Raw genomic sequence first — 19,999 nt, 5'->3', positions numbered from 1 at the left:
CTGCCTTCTTGGATGTACTTACTAACTTAAACTCTCTGTACAGTTAGATTCTGCCAGCCTCATACCTACTCTATTACTTGATGAATACCTCAATTGGAAAGACTGTCTGGCAGAAAGGACTGGAGAGACTGTCTACACCTATTTTAACCATATTCATGAACATGGTATCAAAAGATAAAAAATTAAAATTTTTAAATTAATTCCATACTTCACAGTATTATACTGTGCTAATAGAAAGAAAACATATTAAAAAATACAGAAGTTCAGAAGTTGTAAAAATAATAAGATATACCTGTCAATAAAACATGCAATTTATTACAGCAAATGGGATAAGTGCCATAAAAGTAGCTTTCATTGTACATTATGATTCCTCTTGAACTTTATCTTATTTAGGATCATAGTGCACCACTCAATGCTGCATTGTGTGAGGCAATATATATCATTTTCATAGACACAAAGGCTATAAACTATGCCTTTAATTAGGCTATCATAAATGGACACTGACTTCAACGCACGCCCTCCAAATTCATGTTACTACAATCAAGGTCAGTGAGCAGCCTGAACTACAGATTCAGGCTTTTTTGATTTTCCAAAAGGGGGAGACGTAGAAGAGGCTCAAATGATCAGCCTTTTCTTGCTTGAAATAAGGCTAAAGTTGCTGTAAGTTGCAATTACTACGTATTTAGTAGACCTTTTTTTTAATTATGTGAATACCTTTTCACAGATGACATTAGCAAAATCATATTAGATGCATTATCACCACCAAATGGATGCAAAATACTGTGCATCTGAAAATCTACTCTGAATTTAAAGGTAATTACAGGCACTCTCCCCAGAATCTTCTGCAAAGATTTACTACACTGAAGAATTCATTCTCTGAAATCTCTCTTAGCTGTAGTAATGTTCACTTGTACCTTCATGGTAGTTTCTGCATTCTTTAATAACGGTGCACTTAAATGCACGTACCAGCAACGTGTGCATAATACAGGATTTGAGTTATCAGTCTCTTCCATAGTCAAGCAATTCCACTGGTATCACAATCTCACTCAACTAAAGCATACTCATACAAATCATAGCATTACATTTGCTATATGCTATATATAGGCAAATGGTTACTATATTCAAGTAACATCTGCACTTTGCTAAAATGTACTATATTATGTCTAATGTCAGATTCTGGTATCTGCTACAGAGGTTTAAATCTAGAATGGCTCTTAAGTTGCCACTGTTCTGGGGAGTGAAGCCTTTAACACAACTTCATAGCGCGAAACAGCAAAGGAAAACAAGGGGTTATGTTTGTGAGATAGTGACTTTCTTAACTTCCTCAAAAAGAAAATCACAAGTGTATCATTTTGAGCTTTCTCTAACATTGTCTTTCCCTGAAATATTACCTTAGAAATACCTAGGACTGCTCCCAGCAGGGCTGCTCTTACATCATGTGCAGCCTTCTACAGAAAGTAGATGGATAGATCAGAAAACTTTAACTCTGTGGCATTTCATCTTTATTCAGTCTCAGCAGACTTCCAGAGTGAAGTACCCAGAAAAACTCCTGTGCTTCTAGGTAATGCAGCTCTTCTGTGTATCACAGATATATATGCCTTCATTCCAGACGTCTTCTCACTATCACTACAAAATATCGTCTGTAACAACAACAGTGCTTTGCAAATGCTGAAGACCTTTAATATTAGCTTCAATGCACCCTTCATGATGACCTTGTGAGAACAAATGAGAGCCTGGCTATACACAGGCACTGAGACCCCGTCACAGACTTTGGGAACACCATGATTGAACTTACTATGGTTTGCATACTCATGCTGCCTTACCACAGTGCCCACCCTGTGGTGGACTGCTTAGACTTTGCAGCTGAAAGCAAGGAAAACTACTATTCTCTATTTGGAACAGGAGAGCAATTTGTCCAAAGCCTGCATCTTTAAGTAAACACTTGAAGAAAAAACAGATGATGAAAAGATAACTGCAGCTGTTAGGGTCAGAGTTATAAACTTGTAAGTAAAAACAGAACTGCCAGATAGAAACCTTGCACTTGGGTTCATTCTTTTACACAAAATTATAGGAGACTATACAACAAAAACAGTGTGATAAACTCCAAAACAGGTGGAGAACACAGGAAAGTACATACATTTTAGAAATAAATACTCAGGCAGACAACTACATTAAAGCTATATCATGCGTAATATTCCTTCTTTCAGTAAGGTTGATATAAGGCAGCTTGCAAGTGCATTATTAATCTCCCTCTTCTATAATAACATGTGACATACATCTATTCTTTAGCAGGGATGGTGAAAGAAGACTGGAAAGAGTTGAGCTATGTGACAGCGTGTACCATTTACTCCTAACAAAGGAAATGAAAAAGGAAAGTGAAGCAGTGTTTGTGAAGGAAAAGAGAGGCAATGAGAGAAAACACTCTACATATATTAGAAAAAGAACGGTGTGATGGAAGAGTTAGAAGAAGACAGAAAATTAGTGTCACAGAATGCACCATTTCTTTGAACTGGGTCATTTAACAAAAAAAAACCAAACAACCAACAAAACCAACCCTTTTGACCTGTTCAGCACAATAAATATGGTGTGAATGGTGCTTCCTTTTGGTCAGAAAAATATTTTGTCATTTATAAGAAACAGAATAAAAATTTAATTTCCAAGACTCACTTTCAAGACATTCTTTAAATACCTGGGTTTTTTCCTCTTCTAAGTATTCTCTTAGCATAGACTTCCTGCTCTTTCTCTTATCTGCTCTTTAGAACAGACTTTTTCTCATCCTGCAACTTTACACTGGCAAAACTACAATAGAGGAAAAAACCTTTGCATATTACTTACATGCAGATTATTCCCAAATGAAATTCAAAGAGTCATTAGTTCCTATGTTTTCATGGTAAAAACAACGTTCTATTTTTGACCAAGTCCATTTCCATATTAAGCACATCTGTTCCAGTGTTACTGTATTATCCTCTAGGATACCTCTAGGTTAAAGCACGTTCTCTCCATTTATAGAAAGCACATTTTATAAGATGCAGACAAATTAGCCTCAAAGTGCATTTCAACTTGTTATTAGCCTGTTGCAGTGAAGAAACCAAAAGCAAGTTTCCATTGTTTGGCTGTGCTGCTTTCGGTTGCAGTACTAAAAGGTATGTATTCACCCTCACCAGCAGTTTTTTTGTGGTCCAGAAATAACCGATTTTAAGACAATGCTTTATTAAAAATAAGAGTTTGATCTGCATTTAAGCTTCCTCTGCCTGAAGATGTTAACAGAAGTAAAACCCTGGAACATAGGAAGCTCTCTTTTCTTAAATACTGATCATTCAGTTATGATTATATCTAAATATTCCTAAAACTGAGAGCATTTTAGCGGGACAATCTGCTCATGTCAATACAGTAGAAGGTATCAAACACAGATAGAATCAGAGTGGAATCCAAATGCAATTTAAACCCCAGTTCCGTGCTAACTTCACTGTACAGAAATTAAGATGAAATCCATAAAATAGATATACTGGTTCCATGTTCATGAGTGATTTGATTGATCCTTCCACGCACACAGTCAAGAGAAACTGATATTAATGTTCCATTATGTACTTCAAAAGATGCACGGAGGGACACACTGGTCCATATGCTTCCCTCTGGCATCTGACCTCCGATCTGCTGAGCAATTGCTGTGGGTTGCATGTGATCCATGGTCAACTGATTAAGAGTCATTTTGAGAACATTGCATGAGTGGATTAGCTTTAAGTTAAATGCAAGGCTGGCAACCCCCTTTTCAGTAAAAATGAAATACTTCTGAGCAAGCTGTCCAGAAGAAACCAGCTGTATCTGTTTCTCATTGGATGAGACCTGGGTGAAATCCAGTAATTTGTTTCTCACAGCTCCAGTAGGCAACCCTGTAACAGAAACTGTGGCTGATATGGCACTTGAAACTGCTGAAGGGATCCAGATGAGGCTAAACATACTAATTCCAGAGCTATCTCCAAAATACCGAACATTGCACTGTGCAGGAGAAAGTATCTCAAAGCTAATCAGATCTCCAGCACCGACTTTTGTGGCCCCAGAAGCAGATATTGATGTGTCTCTGTAATTTACCCCAGATTTAAATACATTCATTAATTCACTGTTGGTACCATTCCTATTGATATAAGAAATTAAGGAGAAACCCTCCCGGACACATGTATGACCCATGGAATACAATGCCTGGTGGAACACAAACTTGACAACACCAGTTTCAGTGAACTTTATAGCTCTGCCATCATGAGATAAACTTAGCATGTAAGGGTCAGAAACAGAAATTATTTTAAAGGTAGGTCGATAGTTGGTTTGATAATGCATTGCTGTTGACATCTGTGCACTGAGTGCCACAGCACCCGTGTCATGAGACAACCAAAACAAACTGAGTGGGGTACTAAGATCATAAATATTTAAGTCTTTACTTTGATTGCAGAATTGATTTGGGCTCCTCAAATAAACAGAAAGCGTTTGGCTGGGCTCCACTTCAGCAGCACTGCTTAAACTAGTGCTCTGGAAATACTTTCCTTCTGGTTGTTCAATGCGAACACCACTCAGCTCATAGCCTTCCTCACTGCCATTAAGCTTTAAGGAAAGTTGCAAAAAATTCCTGCAATTGTGCTTTACTGCAAAGTTGAGGTCAGTCCACACCAGACCGTGTTGCCTGAATACCAGGTTGTTATCTTCAATGGATAGGATTTCACAGGGAAACTTCCCTTTTACCTTCAAGTTCAAGCCAGAGTAGACCTGAGAGATGCCAGACTTTACATAGGGTAGAATGATGTTTGCCGCCCAAGACTCTGAGAGCTTGTTTTCACTGGTTACTGAACAAACCGTGTCACTCACAGTGGAACAAGGCACGGCCACCATTCCATCTTCACACTGTAAACATGCCTGGCATTCCTGCATTTCCTTATTAAAGAAATACTCCTCTCCACACATTCCCAAAGCTGCATCTTTCTCAGCAATTCCAAGGCATCTGAAACCACCTGTTCACAGAAAACAGACAATATTTTTGTCATACCTTTAAAATACTAAAAAATAAGAACTCTACAGCTCCACATATAAAGTATCTTTGATAACATATCTAATCATAAAGGAGAAAACAGAAGACAATTATGATGTTAGATAACTTTGTGCTATTAAAGGAACCTTGAAAGCAAGCAGAGGAAATATTTGGCATAACTCACTTTGCTCACACCGAGTCCAGTGGTTTAGAGTGGGAAAGGAGTTAGTTACTACATAAAGGCAATTTTAACCACAGCCTGCAACGGATCAGATACAATGATATTCCTCCAAAGACACTCCCTTCTCTGAGGTAAAAGGCATGGTGACTAACTGGTGCACTGAGCAGCAAAGGTATTTTCAACTAATGGAGAGCTCCCCATACATTGCGCACTGTCTGCCCAGCTGTGTTACGGAGTAGCACAGTTGTAGCTGTGACTTGCTAAAGGAGTGCTTTTCAACCCAAGGGACACAGACACTGGGTTATTCTGTGTATGGTTTTTACAGAACCTGCAATACACAAATGAAAAAAAAAACCAAACAAACAGAACTACAAACAGAGGGTTAAAATCATGCAGAAGTCCACACATTTAAAAGGTGGAAAATCACTGCCCTAAAACGCAAGACAGCAGTGGTCATGATAGTCTAAAGTTAAAATAAAACACTGCCGCAAACAGTAAAGAGAATATCTAGAGGTGTCATTTGAAACTACTTTATTTGACATGAAGCAATTTTATCCTGTTAAATGGTACGCCATGACCTCAGTGGATCAAAGAATCCGCACCCAAAGAGGAGGTTTTAAAAACAGCCTGTAATTTTCTATGGCAATTTTCCAAGAGCACTGTCAGCTGCCAATGCCTACAGCTGGAGCAGCTGGTGCCCAAAAGCTTTGTGTACGAAGCCTTCAGGATTTAAATCAACATTCAGGATCTAAATCAACTCAAGATTTGAGGTACCCTAAAGAACAATCACTTGCAATTTGTGACTTAATCATTAATGCACTCACTTCTGCTTTTTTACCACCACAATCAAAACTCAATGATCATCTTTCTGATAGTTCTTCTTAAATATCCTTTACTGTCCAAATACTTACTGTGTTGTATGTTTGCTTTATTCCTTATCTGGAGGAATATATCTGGGCTGGGATCTGCTCTCAGACTGGAACTACAAGCATTTGACATGGACTCCAAAAGCCATTTTTCTCCATCACTAACCCCAGGGTAGAGCTGGCTACGCAGACTGCTAATACAGGCAGAAAAGCACACCACATACTGCAGACTGCAAGACCAAGCAGTACCAGTGCACCTGGCCCACAAGGGAGGTCAGAATACTGGCTAAATTTCACTTCTAAGACTACATTATTCAGCAGAGAACACCAGGCACTCTTAATTTATACAGACTTCATATAGTCACCCTCATATCTTTGTCTATGTTTCATTCACTTAAGCAGTGATTCTCCACTAACATCGATATGTAGGACTACACAATTTATTATGAGAACATTCTTTGAGATTAGGTATCATTTTGTCTAAAAAGCTCACTGTAGAGCAGTAAGATGTTTCCATTGGAAAAAAAAAGCCAAGAGAAACTGAACACTTTCTTCTGCTGAAAGTGTCTGGCCTGTTTTTTTTCTTTCATGAGAAACAAAACCCAAATAAATAAGATCATATTTTTTCAACTTAGAATATTTTAGAGGAAATACAGGGAAAAAAAATCCCAAACAAACTTTCCTATTGAAATCAATTTTAACCATGGTGTAATTGCTCACACAACACTTCTTAACCAGTTCTACTTCTTAAATCAATGGCCCCCTCATCACTGAGCAATACTGGATGAACTGCTATTGAGTACACAAATACAGACGATTCACATAGCAGAAAAGATCTGCAGTAGTGCCTAGAAATAATTCTTACGCTGTTTGGTTCTTTAAAATATTTTAATGTGTATGTGAGGATCTTTATATATGTTAAGTTTTATAAATACATGCGGTGACTACTCTCTCACCAATTTGCTGTCTTGTCTTCTGTTAGTTACATCAGCAGCAGGTGTTCCCCCTGCACATACTTCAAATAAATGACTTCAAAGCAGCACACAGGCCACTTTATAGTGTGGACACAGTGGCGAGAGCAGCATCCTATCCTTTGTTCAGAAGAGGTCTAGCAGCAAATGATAGCCAAACATCAGAAAGCCAGCACAGCAGCATGTTGTGACAGCTTTCTGTTTCTCCATACTGCCTGACACCTCTTCCTGGCTCCTTCTCTGGTCGCTGCTGCACCTAGTTTCACAGTGAGTAGCCCAGCTGTACTCAAGCTCCGTTTGTGAAATAAAGTATCTCTGCAGCACATTCACCCACCCTTGCCATACATGGATGCCAGGCAATTGCAAGTCAATTAGAGTAAGCCGAGCATGTATTTTTGTGCTGTTACTACTCATAACTCCCTGATGCAAAGGTAACATTCAAGCAGATTCTAAGTATGACCCTCTATGTCAAATTTGGATCATCACAAATCAACACACCTGATTACAAATCATTGGAGCTATCTGTCTAGGCTCTCTTTACTCTTTCCGCAGTAAGTTCTACAGTAAGCGCGCTAGCTTGCACAGCGTTCTGGGGAATGCCTTTGTTTGATTCCACATGATGGATTCACACCAAAGACAACAGTCTGATGATCTCCCATGATTGTCTAAGAAGGAAGCGATGCACTGGACTCCATTTTCATTGATTAGGTAGTTCCAGCTGTCATTGCTCCTTGACCATTAGCCTTTAATCAAATAACCTAATAACTCTCATTGCAGATAAAAGAGAGAAAAAGTGGAAGAATCATAGTACCAGCTAGGCTGGAAAAGACCTTCAAGATCAAGAAGGTATGATGTAGAGGAAATTGGAAGAGTAAAGAAAGAGAGGTTTCTCATTGCATGTTTCTTCATTGTTATTTGGTCGGTCACCCTTCACACTGTACAGGGAACATGAGTTGCTACAGATATAACAACCTTTGCGTGCAGCTCAAGAAACTACATACAACATCTGGAACTCATATGTTGGATCACACCCCTATCTTCCCTACATTACCCAAAACAGACATTCAGTTTCAGCCTCCCTTTTGACACATTAATTGCACTTGTATAGGATAAAGAGCTATCATGAACAGACAGGTTGAAAGCAGCAGTCCTCTCCAATGAAAAATAAAAGAATGCTCTCCCTTCCGTGTGAGACAGAGATGACATTGACAGGACATTGATTCCTGATCCAGGTGACAGAAACAGTTTGCTTTCACATCTTTACAAGTTACCATTAAAATTGGGAAAGGAGGACTCAAAGGAAGAGTCCTTTCCTTTTAAATACATTGCTACTGCTTTCTGTGGTCTGACACACCACCAGCATCCATCTGTTTCTTGGCAGTATTTTGCCCTCACTTACTTTCTTCCAGCAGCTGTATAGACCCACTCTCGGTCTGGGTCCCCCCCACTCAGAACCCACTGAGTAAATTCCTTAACTATTCCAAGCCACAGACTAGAGCAACACCAAATGACTACCACATTGGTGATTCTCCTTTCCTAGGGCTGCACTTCCTTCCACAAAACCACCAACTCAACCAAATGCAGTCTCTTACTAGAGACGAGACAAAGCCTTACACCTTTCCAATGCTCTGTCTCAAATTTTGTGCCCTAAGATGTCTTGCCTCTAACTGCCCACCACTAAGGCTGTCTAAAAGTGTCACCCTCTTCTATTGTAAGACTAATGGTATTTTGTCTACAGCATTTACCACATCAGGCAACCCTAAGTGCTCTCTTCCTCTAGTTAATTCCAGTTTCCTGTGGTGTTTGTAGCAATACCAACCAACCCACCACGGTTCCTGCCCAGAGGAAGTAAGGACAAATATAAGAGAGACCATGTCTTCTTTTAACCCTTTTCTAGAACCAATTCCCTCCCCTGTTTTCTCCACCAGTGGCAGGGTGCGAATAGGACAAAACCACTCATAATTAGCTGAACACAGCCCCTTCCCCTCAGAGAGACCACATTCTTTTTACAGGTAAGAAGTCTAGAGCAGGAAAAACATATAACCTAATAAGCCCTCCCTTGGTTATTTGACTAAGAGCCCTCAGTTAGAGGTCACAACTCGTGAAATCATCTATTTCATCACAGAGTTCCTTTCAAGTATGTGTTTTGGGTTTTTTTCTGATCAAAAATTAAACAAGTAGAAAGAAAACTAGAACCTGGATATAATCTGCTCAGTATGACTATTAATTTTGCTCTTTTGTGTCTGACTGTCATAAGAAATAATGAAGGCAAAGCGTGCACTACTGAACTTGAGTCAAATCTGTTCTTAAATGTCTGAAAAATTCCCCCAATGTTCTGCACATGATAAAACTGTTGACAGTTCCTCAGTATTTGACAATATTGCTACAAAAGGAGAATAAGGTTGATGGAGGGAGGCTTCATAAGAACCTTCATTAGATCAAATCAAATATCTACCCCAGTGCAGAAGGAAAATAACAACTATTATTCTCCACTAGTAGTAACATCTTTGATTTTGACCCCATTTGCACCAGCATAAACAAGAAGAAAGTCAGCTCATAAGTGAAAATTAAAACCAAAGCATATAAAACCCTACGAAAATAAGGTAAAAGGGATCATCCAATGCCCCTAATGGGTATAATGCCCTAAATAGCCTACTAGCCACATGAACTGCTATCAACTTCCAGCTGAGTGGTTTTCAGCCCCTTTAATTCCACCAAGCTGAGCATTGTTATTCACAAACACAAAGGCCTGAGTCCTTATCTGTGTCTTTGCCCTGTTCCTTCAGATCTAATTATCTTCATTCTTTAATTATCAGAGAATATAACTTACCTGGAGTATTCAGGCATTTTATCCTCTCACCACAAATGCTTGGAGATTCAGTGCATTCATCTCTGTCCTGAAAATCAAAAGAATCACATTGAAACACTGTAATGCAACAACTTTAATTTGAAAGAGGCACTTCTTCAGCGTCTGTGACTTTCATCTGTCAGAAAAAAAGCATATGTAGGGATGGGGAGCATGATCCCATAAACATGCTGGAACAAGACAACTTGTTTTGGATATGTCACCTGTTTTAACAAGGTATTCAGAAAGACAGCCTGGTGTCCATAGAGAGTCTGAAGATAACCAGCTAAATTCATTGGGTGTATAACTAACACTTGTTACAATGCATGATCTTTGAGACAGTGCCTCAAGGATGTTATAACAATTGAGGGAGTGTTAAAGACATTTAGTTTAGGAGGAAGGTGCTAACCCAAAAACACACAAGAAAGGTAAATGACAGAGTAGTATTTCCTGTCAACAAGCCCTCCTTTCACCCTACAGCACAGGGGAGGGGAATAACAGAGGCAAAAGAATAACAGGCTACATTTGCATTAAAGAAACCAGAGACTAGCAGAGAGGGAACCCACAGACTCTTTCAGGTTCTCAGTATCTTGGGCTTAGGTCACCAGCTGACCTAATGTTAAGAACTGTGGGCAACATTTGGCAAACAAGACAATGCTTTAAATATCAAGTTCTCCATATATTTTAGGGCTTCTAAATGAGAGAAAGCAACCAAAGAACCATCTTATTTTGATTACACACTAGGTTTGCAATAATAAAATGTATGTTACCATAAAATGTATTAAATAATGAAAGCATGTGGTTTACATTTTTATATGTTTGTATGCTATGTTTAAGCTGGAACTAGTTTTTACATTAGTTTTAACTGACAACTTTTGTTTCCAAGCTTATAAATAAATATCTGACCTCTAGTTTTGCTCAGTAAAGCTTTCCTCTGCTTTTCAGAGATGTCTAGAAGTTCCTGCATAAACAAATCTAGCATGCATAGGTTTACATGTTTTAGGATGCCTTTTCCTACCATGATGAAAAGAATAAAAGTCCTGCCAGCTGCCAGGTTTGCAAAAGCATCACACCCAAGAGGCACAGACTAGTGGCCCATTTAGAGCAGTAAATGGTAAAGAGAAAAGCCACAGAAAACTTCAGGCAGACTTTGAAGTGCCATGGACCCATTTGGTAAAACATACTACAAACTGGATCTCTCTAGCTCTCGACGTAGTCATTTCCAGAAGGCTATCCCAGTTATGTCCAACACAATACTTCAAAAGCAATAACTTAAAAGATAGATACAAAATTATATTTCACCTGGCAAATCCGATCAGAGTTTGCAGAACACTCAGCCATTTGGAAAAAGCCAGCAGGACACAATGTGCATTTCTCACATTGTGATGGTTTCTTTTGGAAATTGCAAAATTCATCACTTTCACAAAGGCCACAGTCCAGCAAAGACTCCCCAACATTAATCACTTTTGCATCCACTTCTACCTTATGCACAGAGTATGACTTCTGGAGCTGATTTCTGACCTGGTTCTGAAGTCCTTGAAGATGACTTTCAAAATAATTTTGAATATCTTCTTGCAAACTCTGAAATGACATTTGCTTCACCGTATCAAGAAGCATGCCATATTGGACTTTGATCAGATCCATTTGCTGATACATTTTTCTTTGCTGTTCAAGAATCTCCTGTTGCTGGCTAACCAGTATGCGCTGCTGTTCAGCAAGTTTTTGCTGCAAATCAACTATGATCTGCTGTTGGCTTTTTAGCATTTCAGTAAATTTCTCATGCCCTTTCACAAGGTGCAGCTGCAGTATTAAGGCATCTTCAGATGGAACTTCATTTTCTCCTGAAATACAAATGATAGATTATTATTATTAGAAAAACAACATTCCAGCTTGCACTATTATCTCTTCAAAGGCATTAAAATTTTAATAAGCTAATAAAAAGTCTCACTAAATTCAAATCATGATTATAAGGCCAGTTCCTTTACTGTCTTTGTAGCCCTTTCTTGGGACCACAAGGTCTTCCATTTCATATGCAACATTTATAGTTGTAGACATTAAAAATGTCGTAATCAAGCCCCCTGCTTCAGGGCATGAATTAATCATCACTGGGGTTCAATAACAGATTAATCATTCCCAAGTACATATTCAAATACAGTAAAGAGTAAATTGTCAATTTTCACTGTAGAGGTGATAAAATGAGGTGATAAAACTTGCTGAGAATACTAAGCTATTAAGGGTAGTAAAAGTAAGGGTCAATTGCAAAGAGCTGCAAAAGGAGTCCATGATACTGGGTAGCAGCAATAAAATAGAAAAAAAAAAAAAAATCAGAGGAGATAAAGGTGAAATCAGGCACGTACTGGAAAAAAAACCCTTTTTTGTATCAGATGTTGTAGATTATTATTATCATTTGGACACAATCTTGAGGCAATATATCTAGATACAGCTGATGTTGGGCTACAGAGTCATGTAATCATCAGTTCAGTGCCCAAGAGATGTCAAAAAAGCAAATAAAATGCTAGGCCTAATTAGAAAAGGAATACATAACAAAAGCAAATGTATCATTATGGCAGTATATTAATCAACAGGGCACCTTTAATATAGCAAGCAGTCTTGGTTCCCCATCTAAAAAAAGGGCATAGAAGAACGCAAGAGGTCACAAAAGGGCAGCAAGGAAAATCTAATGTATGATATTGTTACAACATGAGTAAGTACATAGGGCTTTTCAGGTTGGGAGGAAAAAAAAAAAAAAAACAAAACCAAAAAACTGTGCTGTATTACAGGTGTCCTAAAGGAAGTGGATATGTAAAGACTCTTCACTCTTTATTCCAATACAAAAATTAGGAGACATTAAATGAAGGCAGCAGTTTCAATACCTGTTAAAAGTTCAATCAGGTCCAGAAAGATGCTGACCCAATATATAATATAAAATCAGTTTGGGGCTAAAGATACACAGGCATCAATCAGGATCAGGAAATCTAAGCAACAAACTATCAGAGCGGGGAAAATGATCTAAGCAAATATCATGCCACGCTTTCCACAGTATCCACTGCTGGAGAGAGAATCCTGTATCCATACAGTCATTCATCTCTTCTTATGTAGCACTGAATTTTCTTCTTTTACGTGCAGAACATCAAGGATGAAACAATAAAAAAAGGTCAGAGCCAGTCCCTATTTACAGTTCTCCAAACACTTTGCTGTTCAGTTACTTTTATTCACAGCATAAGGCACACTTTTTCATTATTATTACTATTTTCAATATTTGCTTAACTATTAAGGCAGTTCGCAGGGTACTGGATTTGAAGAAGTAAAGACCAGGATCCAAGAAAGGCCATACTCCCCATGCAAGTTGGAAATGTCTGCTGAATTATATCCCCAGATCTCCTTATAACATGAACAAGTAATTCTGTGAAGATCAGAACCAACATCATCTGATTCTCTGTGAATTTGTGTTTTCCATTTGGCTGGCTAAATAAGTAGAACTACATTTGCTACCTTTCTTCTTCAGAATACAGAGCCACAACCAAGCTACTTCTGTCCTCCCACCTGAAAGGATTAACAGCTAGAGGTAAACTTTCAGACACTCATATTGCACTCTCTTCTCTCTTTAATCACCTCTTACAAAGTTTATACAAGCTTGCCTAAATTTAATACCTCTACTCATTGTCAGATTTGCCTGACATCAGCCCATAGGTTTGACAGATACTGGGCAGCAAGACAGTTACAAGCATACTGTGATTACCTATCAAGATTTTTCATCACCCTATATAGGCTCCATTTGTACTTGAGGCTGGAAAGACACTAACAAATTCCTTTTCACAACACGTTTACTCTCAGAAGTCTGGCTTACAACTAAGAATACAGGCAGAAGAGTGCAGGTCTTTGCCAACTATTTTCACTGTACAAGTGACAACACAGTACAAAAGGACTACACCATGTATCAGCAAGAGTTACATCTTCAAAGCAGACAGTCTGTGAGGAAAAGGATGGCCCTTACCTGGTCAAATAAAGCATACACATCTAGAAAAATTGCTGATGAAAGCTTGCATATTGAGGTTTTAGCTACTATGTTGACTACTGTTACTTAGGTGGGCTTTGGCAGATCTCCCTGTAGGTTTTCCGAGAGGGACTTCATCCTCTTCTCCTGCATTAAGATGATTTCTTACATGCTGAGATCACATGTAAGAACAGGACTCCATGCTAGTACTATAATCCCGTTAATGATAAATATAATACAAACATAGTAAATAATGGGCACAATATTCTTAGTGTCCCTGCCCATGGCAGGGGGATTGGAACTTGATGATCTTGAGGTCCTTTCCAACCCTAACTATTCTATGATTCTAATACCAGAAAACCTAAAATCTAAATGTATTTCCCTAGGAAACTGCTATGTAGTACTAACAGCCATCGCATTTACTGCCAAATGATCTGCAGACATATCTGCCTTTATCAATAACTATAGAAAGAGACACTTCTGACTTTACACTCGAAATGTTAACGAATTCAGATTTGTAAGGAACAAATAATAACAAAAATGTCTAAGCTCCTCTTTCCAGGCCTTTTGACCATCTTTCTCAATGAAAAAGGAAAAAAGAAATAATCTTCAGAGGTAAGGAAAGTCTAACTGCACCACTTAAGCCAGCCCAGGAAACTGTCTCTGGAGAACTGCCTCTGAAGAACTGCAAGAGGGATATAGTCCAGGATATATTACCAAACCACTTTTTTCCAAAACCACTTTTCCTCCAGTTCTCCGTGGCTGAGATTCAGGGCCCCATGACAGTACCATTCTGAATTATTCCAGCCATCACAAATTTATAGACAGGGAGAATACAGACTCTTCTAAGACAGAGTTACTGGGCTTTTCTCACACACACAAGCAAAACTATTAGAGGAAAGGGTAACTGAAGTGCTGACTGAATAAGAGACATAAACTAGAGCTTATTTTTAAGCACATACTTAAGGAGCATTGTCTTCAACCAGCAAATGACTGGCTTACTGGCAGCAACAATGGCTATAGTTTTAAGCACCGACTGCAGTTAAGCTTACTCACCTGATGGACCACCTGATTGTATTATCTCTGCCCTAAACAGCCTTCCAGAACTTTGTGACAACAGCCGTATTTTGGTCAGTTTAGTTTTACTCCCTTTGGCGGTCTAAAGCTCAGCTGGTGAGGATATGAGGCCTAAAAAATCCTTTGCGACTTCTTTTTTTCCATAGTACTGCAAAATCATTTTGAAGTACTATGACTAAACTTATACTTACCAGTATGCAGTACTATGCCTAAACTTTAATTTACCGGTATAAGAGGCCCTTCACTGCACAGTACAGTTGGTTCTACTGGCAGTTCACAATGCCAGATTGACAGCATAATAAAGCTCTTTCTTGGAAAAGACTACTGAAAATAAGCTACATTCAATTATGAAGAAGGTTTATCTCATTTGCCAAAGAATTCTGAAGTTGAAATCTAAAACAGCTCAGATGCAGTGCCCTTGTTTCTCTCCATTAACTACATAAAGTTAAGTCACAGTGAGCAGGTCAGATGGGGATGTCTATTGCAGATGCCTAAAATTATGAGATTTCCACTGCAAGTGATGTTTACACATTAGTAGATGACAGGATGCCAGTAATCCCACTTAACACCTTTCCACATTGCCCAGACAAGCATCAAACAGGTTCTCCCACTAGCAACACTCAGATGTTCCCATGACCACAGATGCACTATTACTTTCCATACACCGGCACACCACACACAGCCATAGCAAGGTCTGTTTTGCAGACATCTGCTCCATGCTTCCAGGATCAATCCATGGTGTAAGAATAATATCACACATGAACCTCTGCTACATTTCCCCAGTATGCCTGGAAAGACCGCACCATCCTGAGGGCATATTGGACGGACAAGGTAGCCCTCAGGAACAGTCTGACACTGCAGGTAGTCATCCTACTGTGAAGAAGGGAGGGTGAAATCTTCTTGGGACCCTCTGATTGTGCCAGTCACTCCTGGCAACCAAAGGGAAGGAAAGTTGTAGGCTGCAGGCACTGCTTAGTGCACAGGTAGCAAAAGCATGAGAACCTACAATCTTATCTACCAGGTTTGGCAGGTATGAGATATGGCAGCTGCACATTATTTTGCCCAAATGCAGGTGTTTGCAGCTGCAGAGAAGTCTGCCTGAAAGAAAACAACAGAAAGATGTGTCTGATAGGAAATATGAAGGATTTAATGGCAATTAATGAGCAAGTAGAGGAACACAGAGGTATGCAAAATAAGACAACCAAAACAGGTCCTGTGCATTCCTTCTTTTGGGATGCCAGACTTTCATCAGAAGTAAGGTATACTCACAGTGCTGCTCAGAAATAGCAGTGACAATCTTGCAGAGGAATGGGCTCATCTGATTTGAAAAGGGAGTACAAGTCTGCACTCCAGAATCTTCACCTGGCCAAAAGAAGTGGTGGTTCAGCTGCAGTTGGCAGGAGTTTTCCAGATAGCAGCTGTGGTGCTGCAATATGGGATGAAAACATGATGAAGATGCTGGTGTGATCCCCACAGAAGGGCAGTGCTGGTTCTAGCAAGCAGCTGGTGGAGAGTAATAGTCACTTGCCTCATGCAGATAAGCCTGCAAACACAGACACAGTGCTGGAAACCAGCTAGAGCCCCTGATACTGGCCTGTATCTTGGAGGGCTCATATCAGGCATGGTCTTCAGCAAGCATTCAAGCAGACTGCACCTCACATGAATGAGGCTACAGCTGGAAGTGCTGGTGGAACTGGAGACTGGGCAGCACAGAGTGGTCCAGGTCCCCTAAAGATAGCCAGAGAATGAGACTAGGTCTGGAGAAAAAAGTCATGCTGAGCTGGATGCTCTTTGTAAGACCCTCACAGAAGTACAGTATGTCTGCTTTCAGCACCATCCAAGAAGTATTAGTCTTTTCTGTCCATGCAGACAGTCCTTATTTGCCAGGGCTTGTATTACATAGAGATGGGTTTTGATAAGGACTAAGAAAATGAATACCCTGGTTCCTTTTGCAAAAGAGAGGCACAGCAGTTATGTCAACAGTGCAACAAGCATGAATAGAAGCAGAGAAAATGGAGGTTAACCACACTGCCTTCTCCAGTTTCTGTCCACCTTTGGTCATGGAGCATACAGAGGTTCTGTAAAATACTTGGAGCAGTATCAGGAAAGATGAAGGTAGACACTGTCACTGCACTAGGCACAAAAGGGGATACATCTCAGCCCTGGGATTAGAATTGATACTAAGTGCTTGCACCTTAGAGGAGGTGTCACTTCACTAAATAGACATTGGTGAGGAGGCTTGGCATGTGCTCTCATTTCTGAAGTGGCCCCAGCCCTCAGATCAGCCACACAGATGTGACAAAGTTTAAATTACCTTCTTCATGCTTTCCATTAGCTTTTAACATCAATGGGGAATAAATCAACCTTCCTCATACATTTTCTATCTTTCAGACAAGGTATTAAAACAGGACCCAAACTGCTTTATTGGCATTAAAGATCTGGTGGAGCTTCCCATGTAGCCAAATCTATATATCCCAGGCAATTACAGAATATTCTCTGCTGACCTGTGAGTATAATCCATGGACACACATGGACATCTTCCTACAGGCATACTGAACTGACCAGAGCTGTGCTCTTGTCCATTGACAGACAAGTGCCCTGAACTAGCTGGTGGGTTTTTTTTTCAATCTGATACGGTTTGGTTTGTTTTTCCCGGCTATTACAGAGAGACAATTTGTCAGCAGTATCAAGTTTCTTAGCAATGGCACCAGTCCATTCATCCAGGGTGCAGAACGTACATACACACCCTACTGAAGAGCTATACAATGTTGCTATAAATTAACCCCCCATAAATACCAGACTGTAAAGACACTTGTTTAAAAATAGCACTAAAAAAGGTTTTACCATATGAGACCCATAGACAATGAAACACGTGCGTGTGGAAGGGAGATGAAGGGAAGGGGAGAGGGGAACCAGAGCAGCAATCCCCACACACGCCACGAAGACCAGTCCCAGATTTGCCTCCCTAATTCTCCCAAAGCGAAGGAGTCTGGTGTACCCGCACAGGCACCTTGTGGCCCGGTTCCCACAAGTGCTCAAGCCGCTTGGCTGCGCGGACACCTGCCAGATGCGAGAACACCCAGCAGCGGCAGCCGGCACGGCACACTGCCCCGCCACCCTCAGCACCCGCTCCCCCGGGGGCTGCGAGTCCTTCCCTCAGCCCGAGCCCCCCTGGGGCGCCCCCCACCTGGCTTGACGTCGCAGGTGAGCTGCACCCCCAGGGCACCGCCTCCCCGCTCGGAAGCGGCGTAGGCGATGTCGTCCCCTGCGAACTGAGCGGCTCTCTCGGCGGCGCGCAGCAGGGCGGGCTCGGGGCAGCCCTCGGCTGCGGCAGCGCAGCCCGGGCCGCGGGGCGGCGGGCGCAGGCGGGGCAGCAGCCGGCACTCCAGGCCCTGGCAGTCCCGGCGAGTGCCGTTGGCGGCGCAGTCTCCGCCGCAGGCCTCCTGCGCGCCCCTCTTGGCGGCGGGGTGCGGGTCGCTGCCGGCCGGCGAGGCGTGCGGGACAGCGTGCGGAGCCTTGCCCTGCGGCAGCCGCAGCGGCGTGGCGGTGTGCAGGAAGGAGCGCCCCGGGCGGCCGGTCCTGCCGCCGCACCGGGCCCCGCGGCAGGGCGGAGGGGGAGCCTCGCCGCAGGGGGATCCGCGGCAGGACTCGGCGGCGGGGCTGACCCCGGCGCACAGCAGCGAGAGGCAGACGCCGAGCCAGCAGAGCGCCCACCACAGCTGTTTCCCCAGCATCTCCGGCCAAGCCTGCAAGAGATGAGAGACCGCGGCCGGTCAGAGGAGCTGCCCGCCGCTCCCTCCGACCTAGCCCGCGGTGGGCAGAGCCGCTACCTCCCCATCCCTCTCCCCCTCGGTTTGCAGGTCTCGCCGGAGCATCCCAAATCCAGGAAAAACTTTTCACGCCCCCACCCTGTCCCGTCCCTTTCCGGTGTCTCCCGGCGTAACCTGCGGGAAGGTGCTGCGCAGCGCCCGGCGCAAGTGCGGCCTCCGGGTTTGGCTCCTCAGGGTAGCTGGGCGCAGCGGGGACTGACCTCCTCCGAAAGCTGGAGGGGAATGGCAATGTGCAACATTCCTGGGGCTTCTTTAGCATCAAATTTCCCAAGCGCCTCCCCTCCGGTCCCTCCCGGCTGCCCGGGGCGGAGGAGGGGGCTCCGCCGGGGTCCGGCTCTCCCGGCAGCACTTCTTCGCGGTAAGCGTTATCTGGGGCGTCCGGCAGGGATATGGGCACGTCTTAAAAGGCTGGCTTTCATTCCGAGTGGTTTTATTTCTCCTAGAAAAAAAAAAAATAAATAGTGACCCCAAAACAATAGGAATGAAGTAAACGCGCGATGCAGTTTCCAATAAAATTCCATGCGGCTGGAAAAAGTTATTGATAGTTGAGTTTCCTTAATTCTCACTTTGACCGTCAGAAACCTGCATCAGATATAACCGCGACGGGCAGCTGCCGCTTTCTCTGAGACTACCTGTAGCGCAGCACTAACTGAAGTGGAGGGGCAATTTTGACTTTAAATCAGCCAGGCAGCCGTGGTGATGTGTGTTGCTTTTTGATTGAGCAGCTTTCCCAGACGCCTTCAGGCAGCGCTCACACCGGGGTGTGAGAACCAGCATACCTTTCAAACGCTCTAAGGCGTGAGTAACGGCCCGCAGCTGGAGCCACCTCACTTACCTAATCTCTTCGCACGGTACCGCGGGAAAGCGACATTAAGTATGTGTTCACCTCGGCACTAACTGCGGTGCCACCTTTTGCCTTGGGGAAGCTGGCTGTCACAGGTACAATAGCTATGGACAGAAGAACGTACAGAAATACAGAAAATACAATTTAGGGATTCGTTAGCTTCAGCTTCTTTCCATCCACGGGCTTACACACGCGTAAACCCCCTCAGAGTACCTCTTACACAGTCCCTTCGCTATCAGTTATACAATACAGAGGAGAAACAGCACATTGTTCTTTCCTCCCCCTCTTCCTCCCCTACCCCTATGCCATCTGAAATTTGGGAATCTCATTTTTTTTAATTCGGACTGCGGGCTTCACTGTTTCGCTTCCTACCAAAA

General features: G+C 41.9%; 1 protein-coding gene across 1 annotated transcript; it reads right to left on the bottom strand.

Moving 5' to 3' along the window:
- Positions 1–279: 279 nt before the first annotated feature.
- LOC134171418 (uncharacterized) lies at positions 280–19,778 on the bottom strand. The gene is made up of 5 exons (XM_062633553.1): positions 18,979–19,778; positions 18,136–18,694; positions 11,180–11,718; positions 9,863–9,929; positions 280–4,997 (listed from the first exon to the last, which is right to left on the bottom strand). Exons 1-5 carry the CDS (start codon positions 19,015–19,017, stop codon positions 3,478–3,480), a joined length of 2,724 nt encoding a protein of 907 aa, XP_062489537.1. The 5' UTR covers positions 19,018–19,778; the 3' UTR covers positions 280–3,477.
- Positions 19,779–19,999: the final 221 nt, after the last annotated feature.

Source organism: Pezoporus occidentalis, unplaced genomic scaffold, assembly GCF_034315485.1.
Source record: "Pezoporus occidentalis ecotype Australia unplaced genomic scaffold, CSIRO_AGI_Poc_V1 ctg40, whole genome shotgun sequence".
NCBI lineage: Eukaryota > Metazoa > Chordata > Aves > Psittaciformes > Psittacidae > Pezoporus > Pezoporus occidentalis.
The sequence above is the reverse complement of the archived record's forward strand: the minus strand, read 5'-3'. Positions and strand labels throughout refer to the sequence as shown.

Excerpts from the sequence above, each read along its gene's own strand:
- LOC134171418 (XM_062633553.1), bottom strand. The coding sequence starts at position 19,017 with ATGTTGCACATTGCCATTCCCCTCCAGCTTTCGGAGGAG. Across the intron at positions 9,930-11,179 it reads ACTCTGATCGGATTTGCCAG|GACAGAGATGAATGCACTGA; the intron begins GTGAAATATAAT and ends TTTGATTTTCAG. Across the intron at positions 4,998-9,862 it reads AAAATGCCTGAATACTCCAG|GTGGTTTCAGATGCCTTGGA; the intron begins GTAAGTTATATT and ends TTCTGTGAACAG.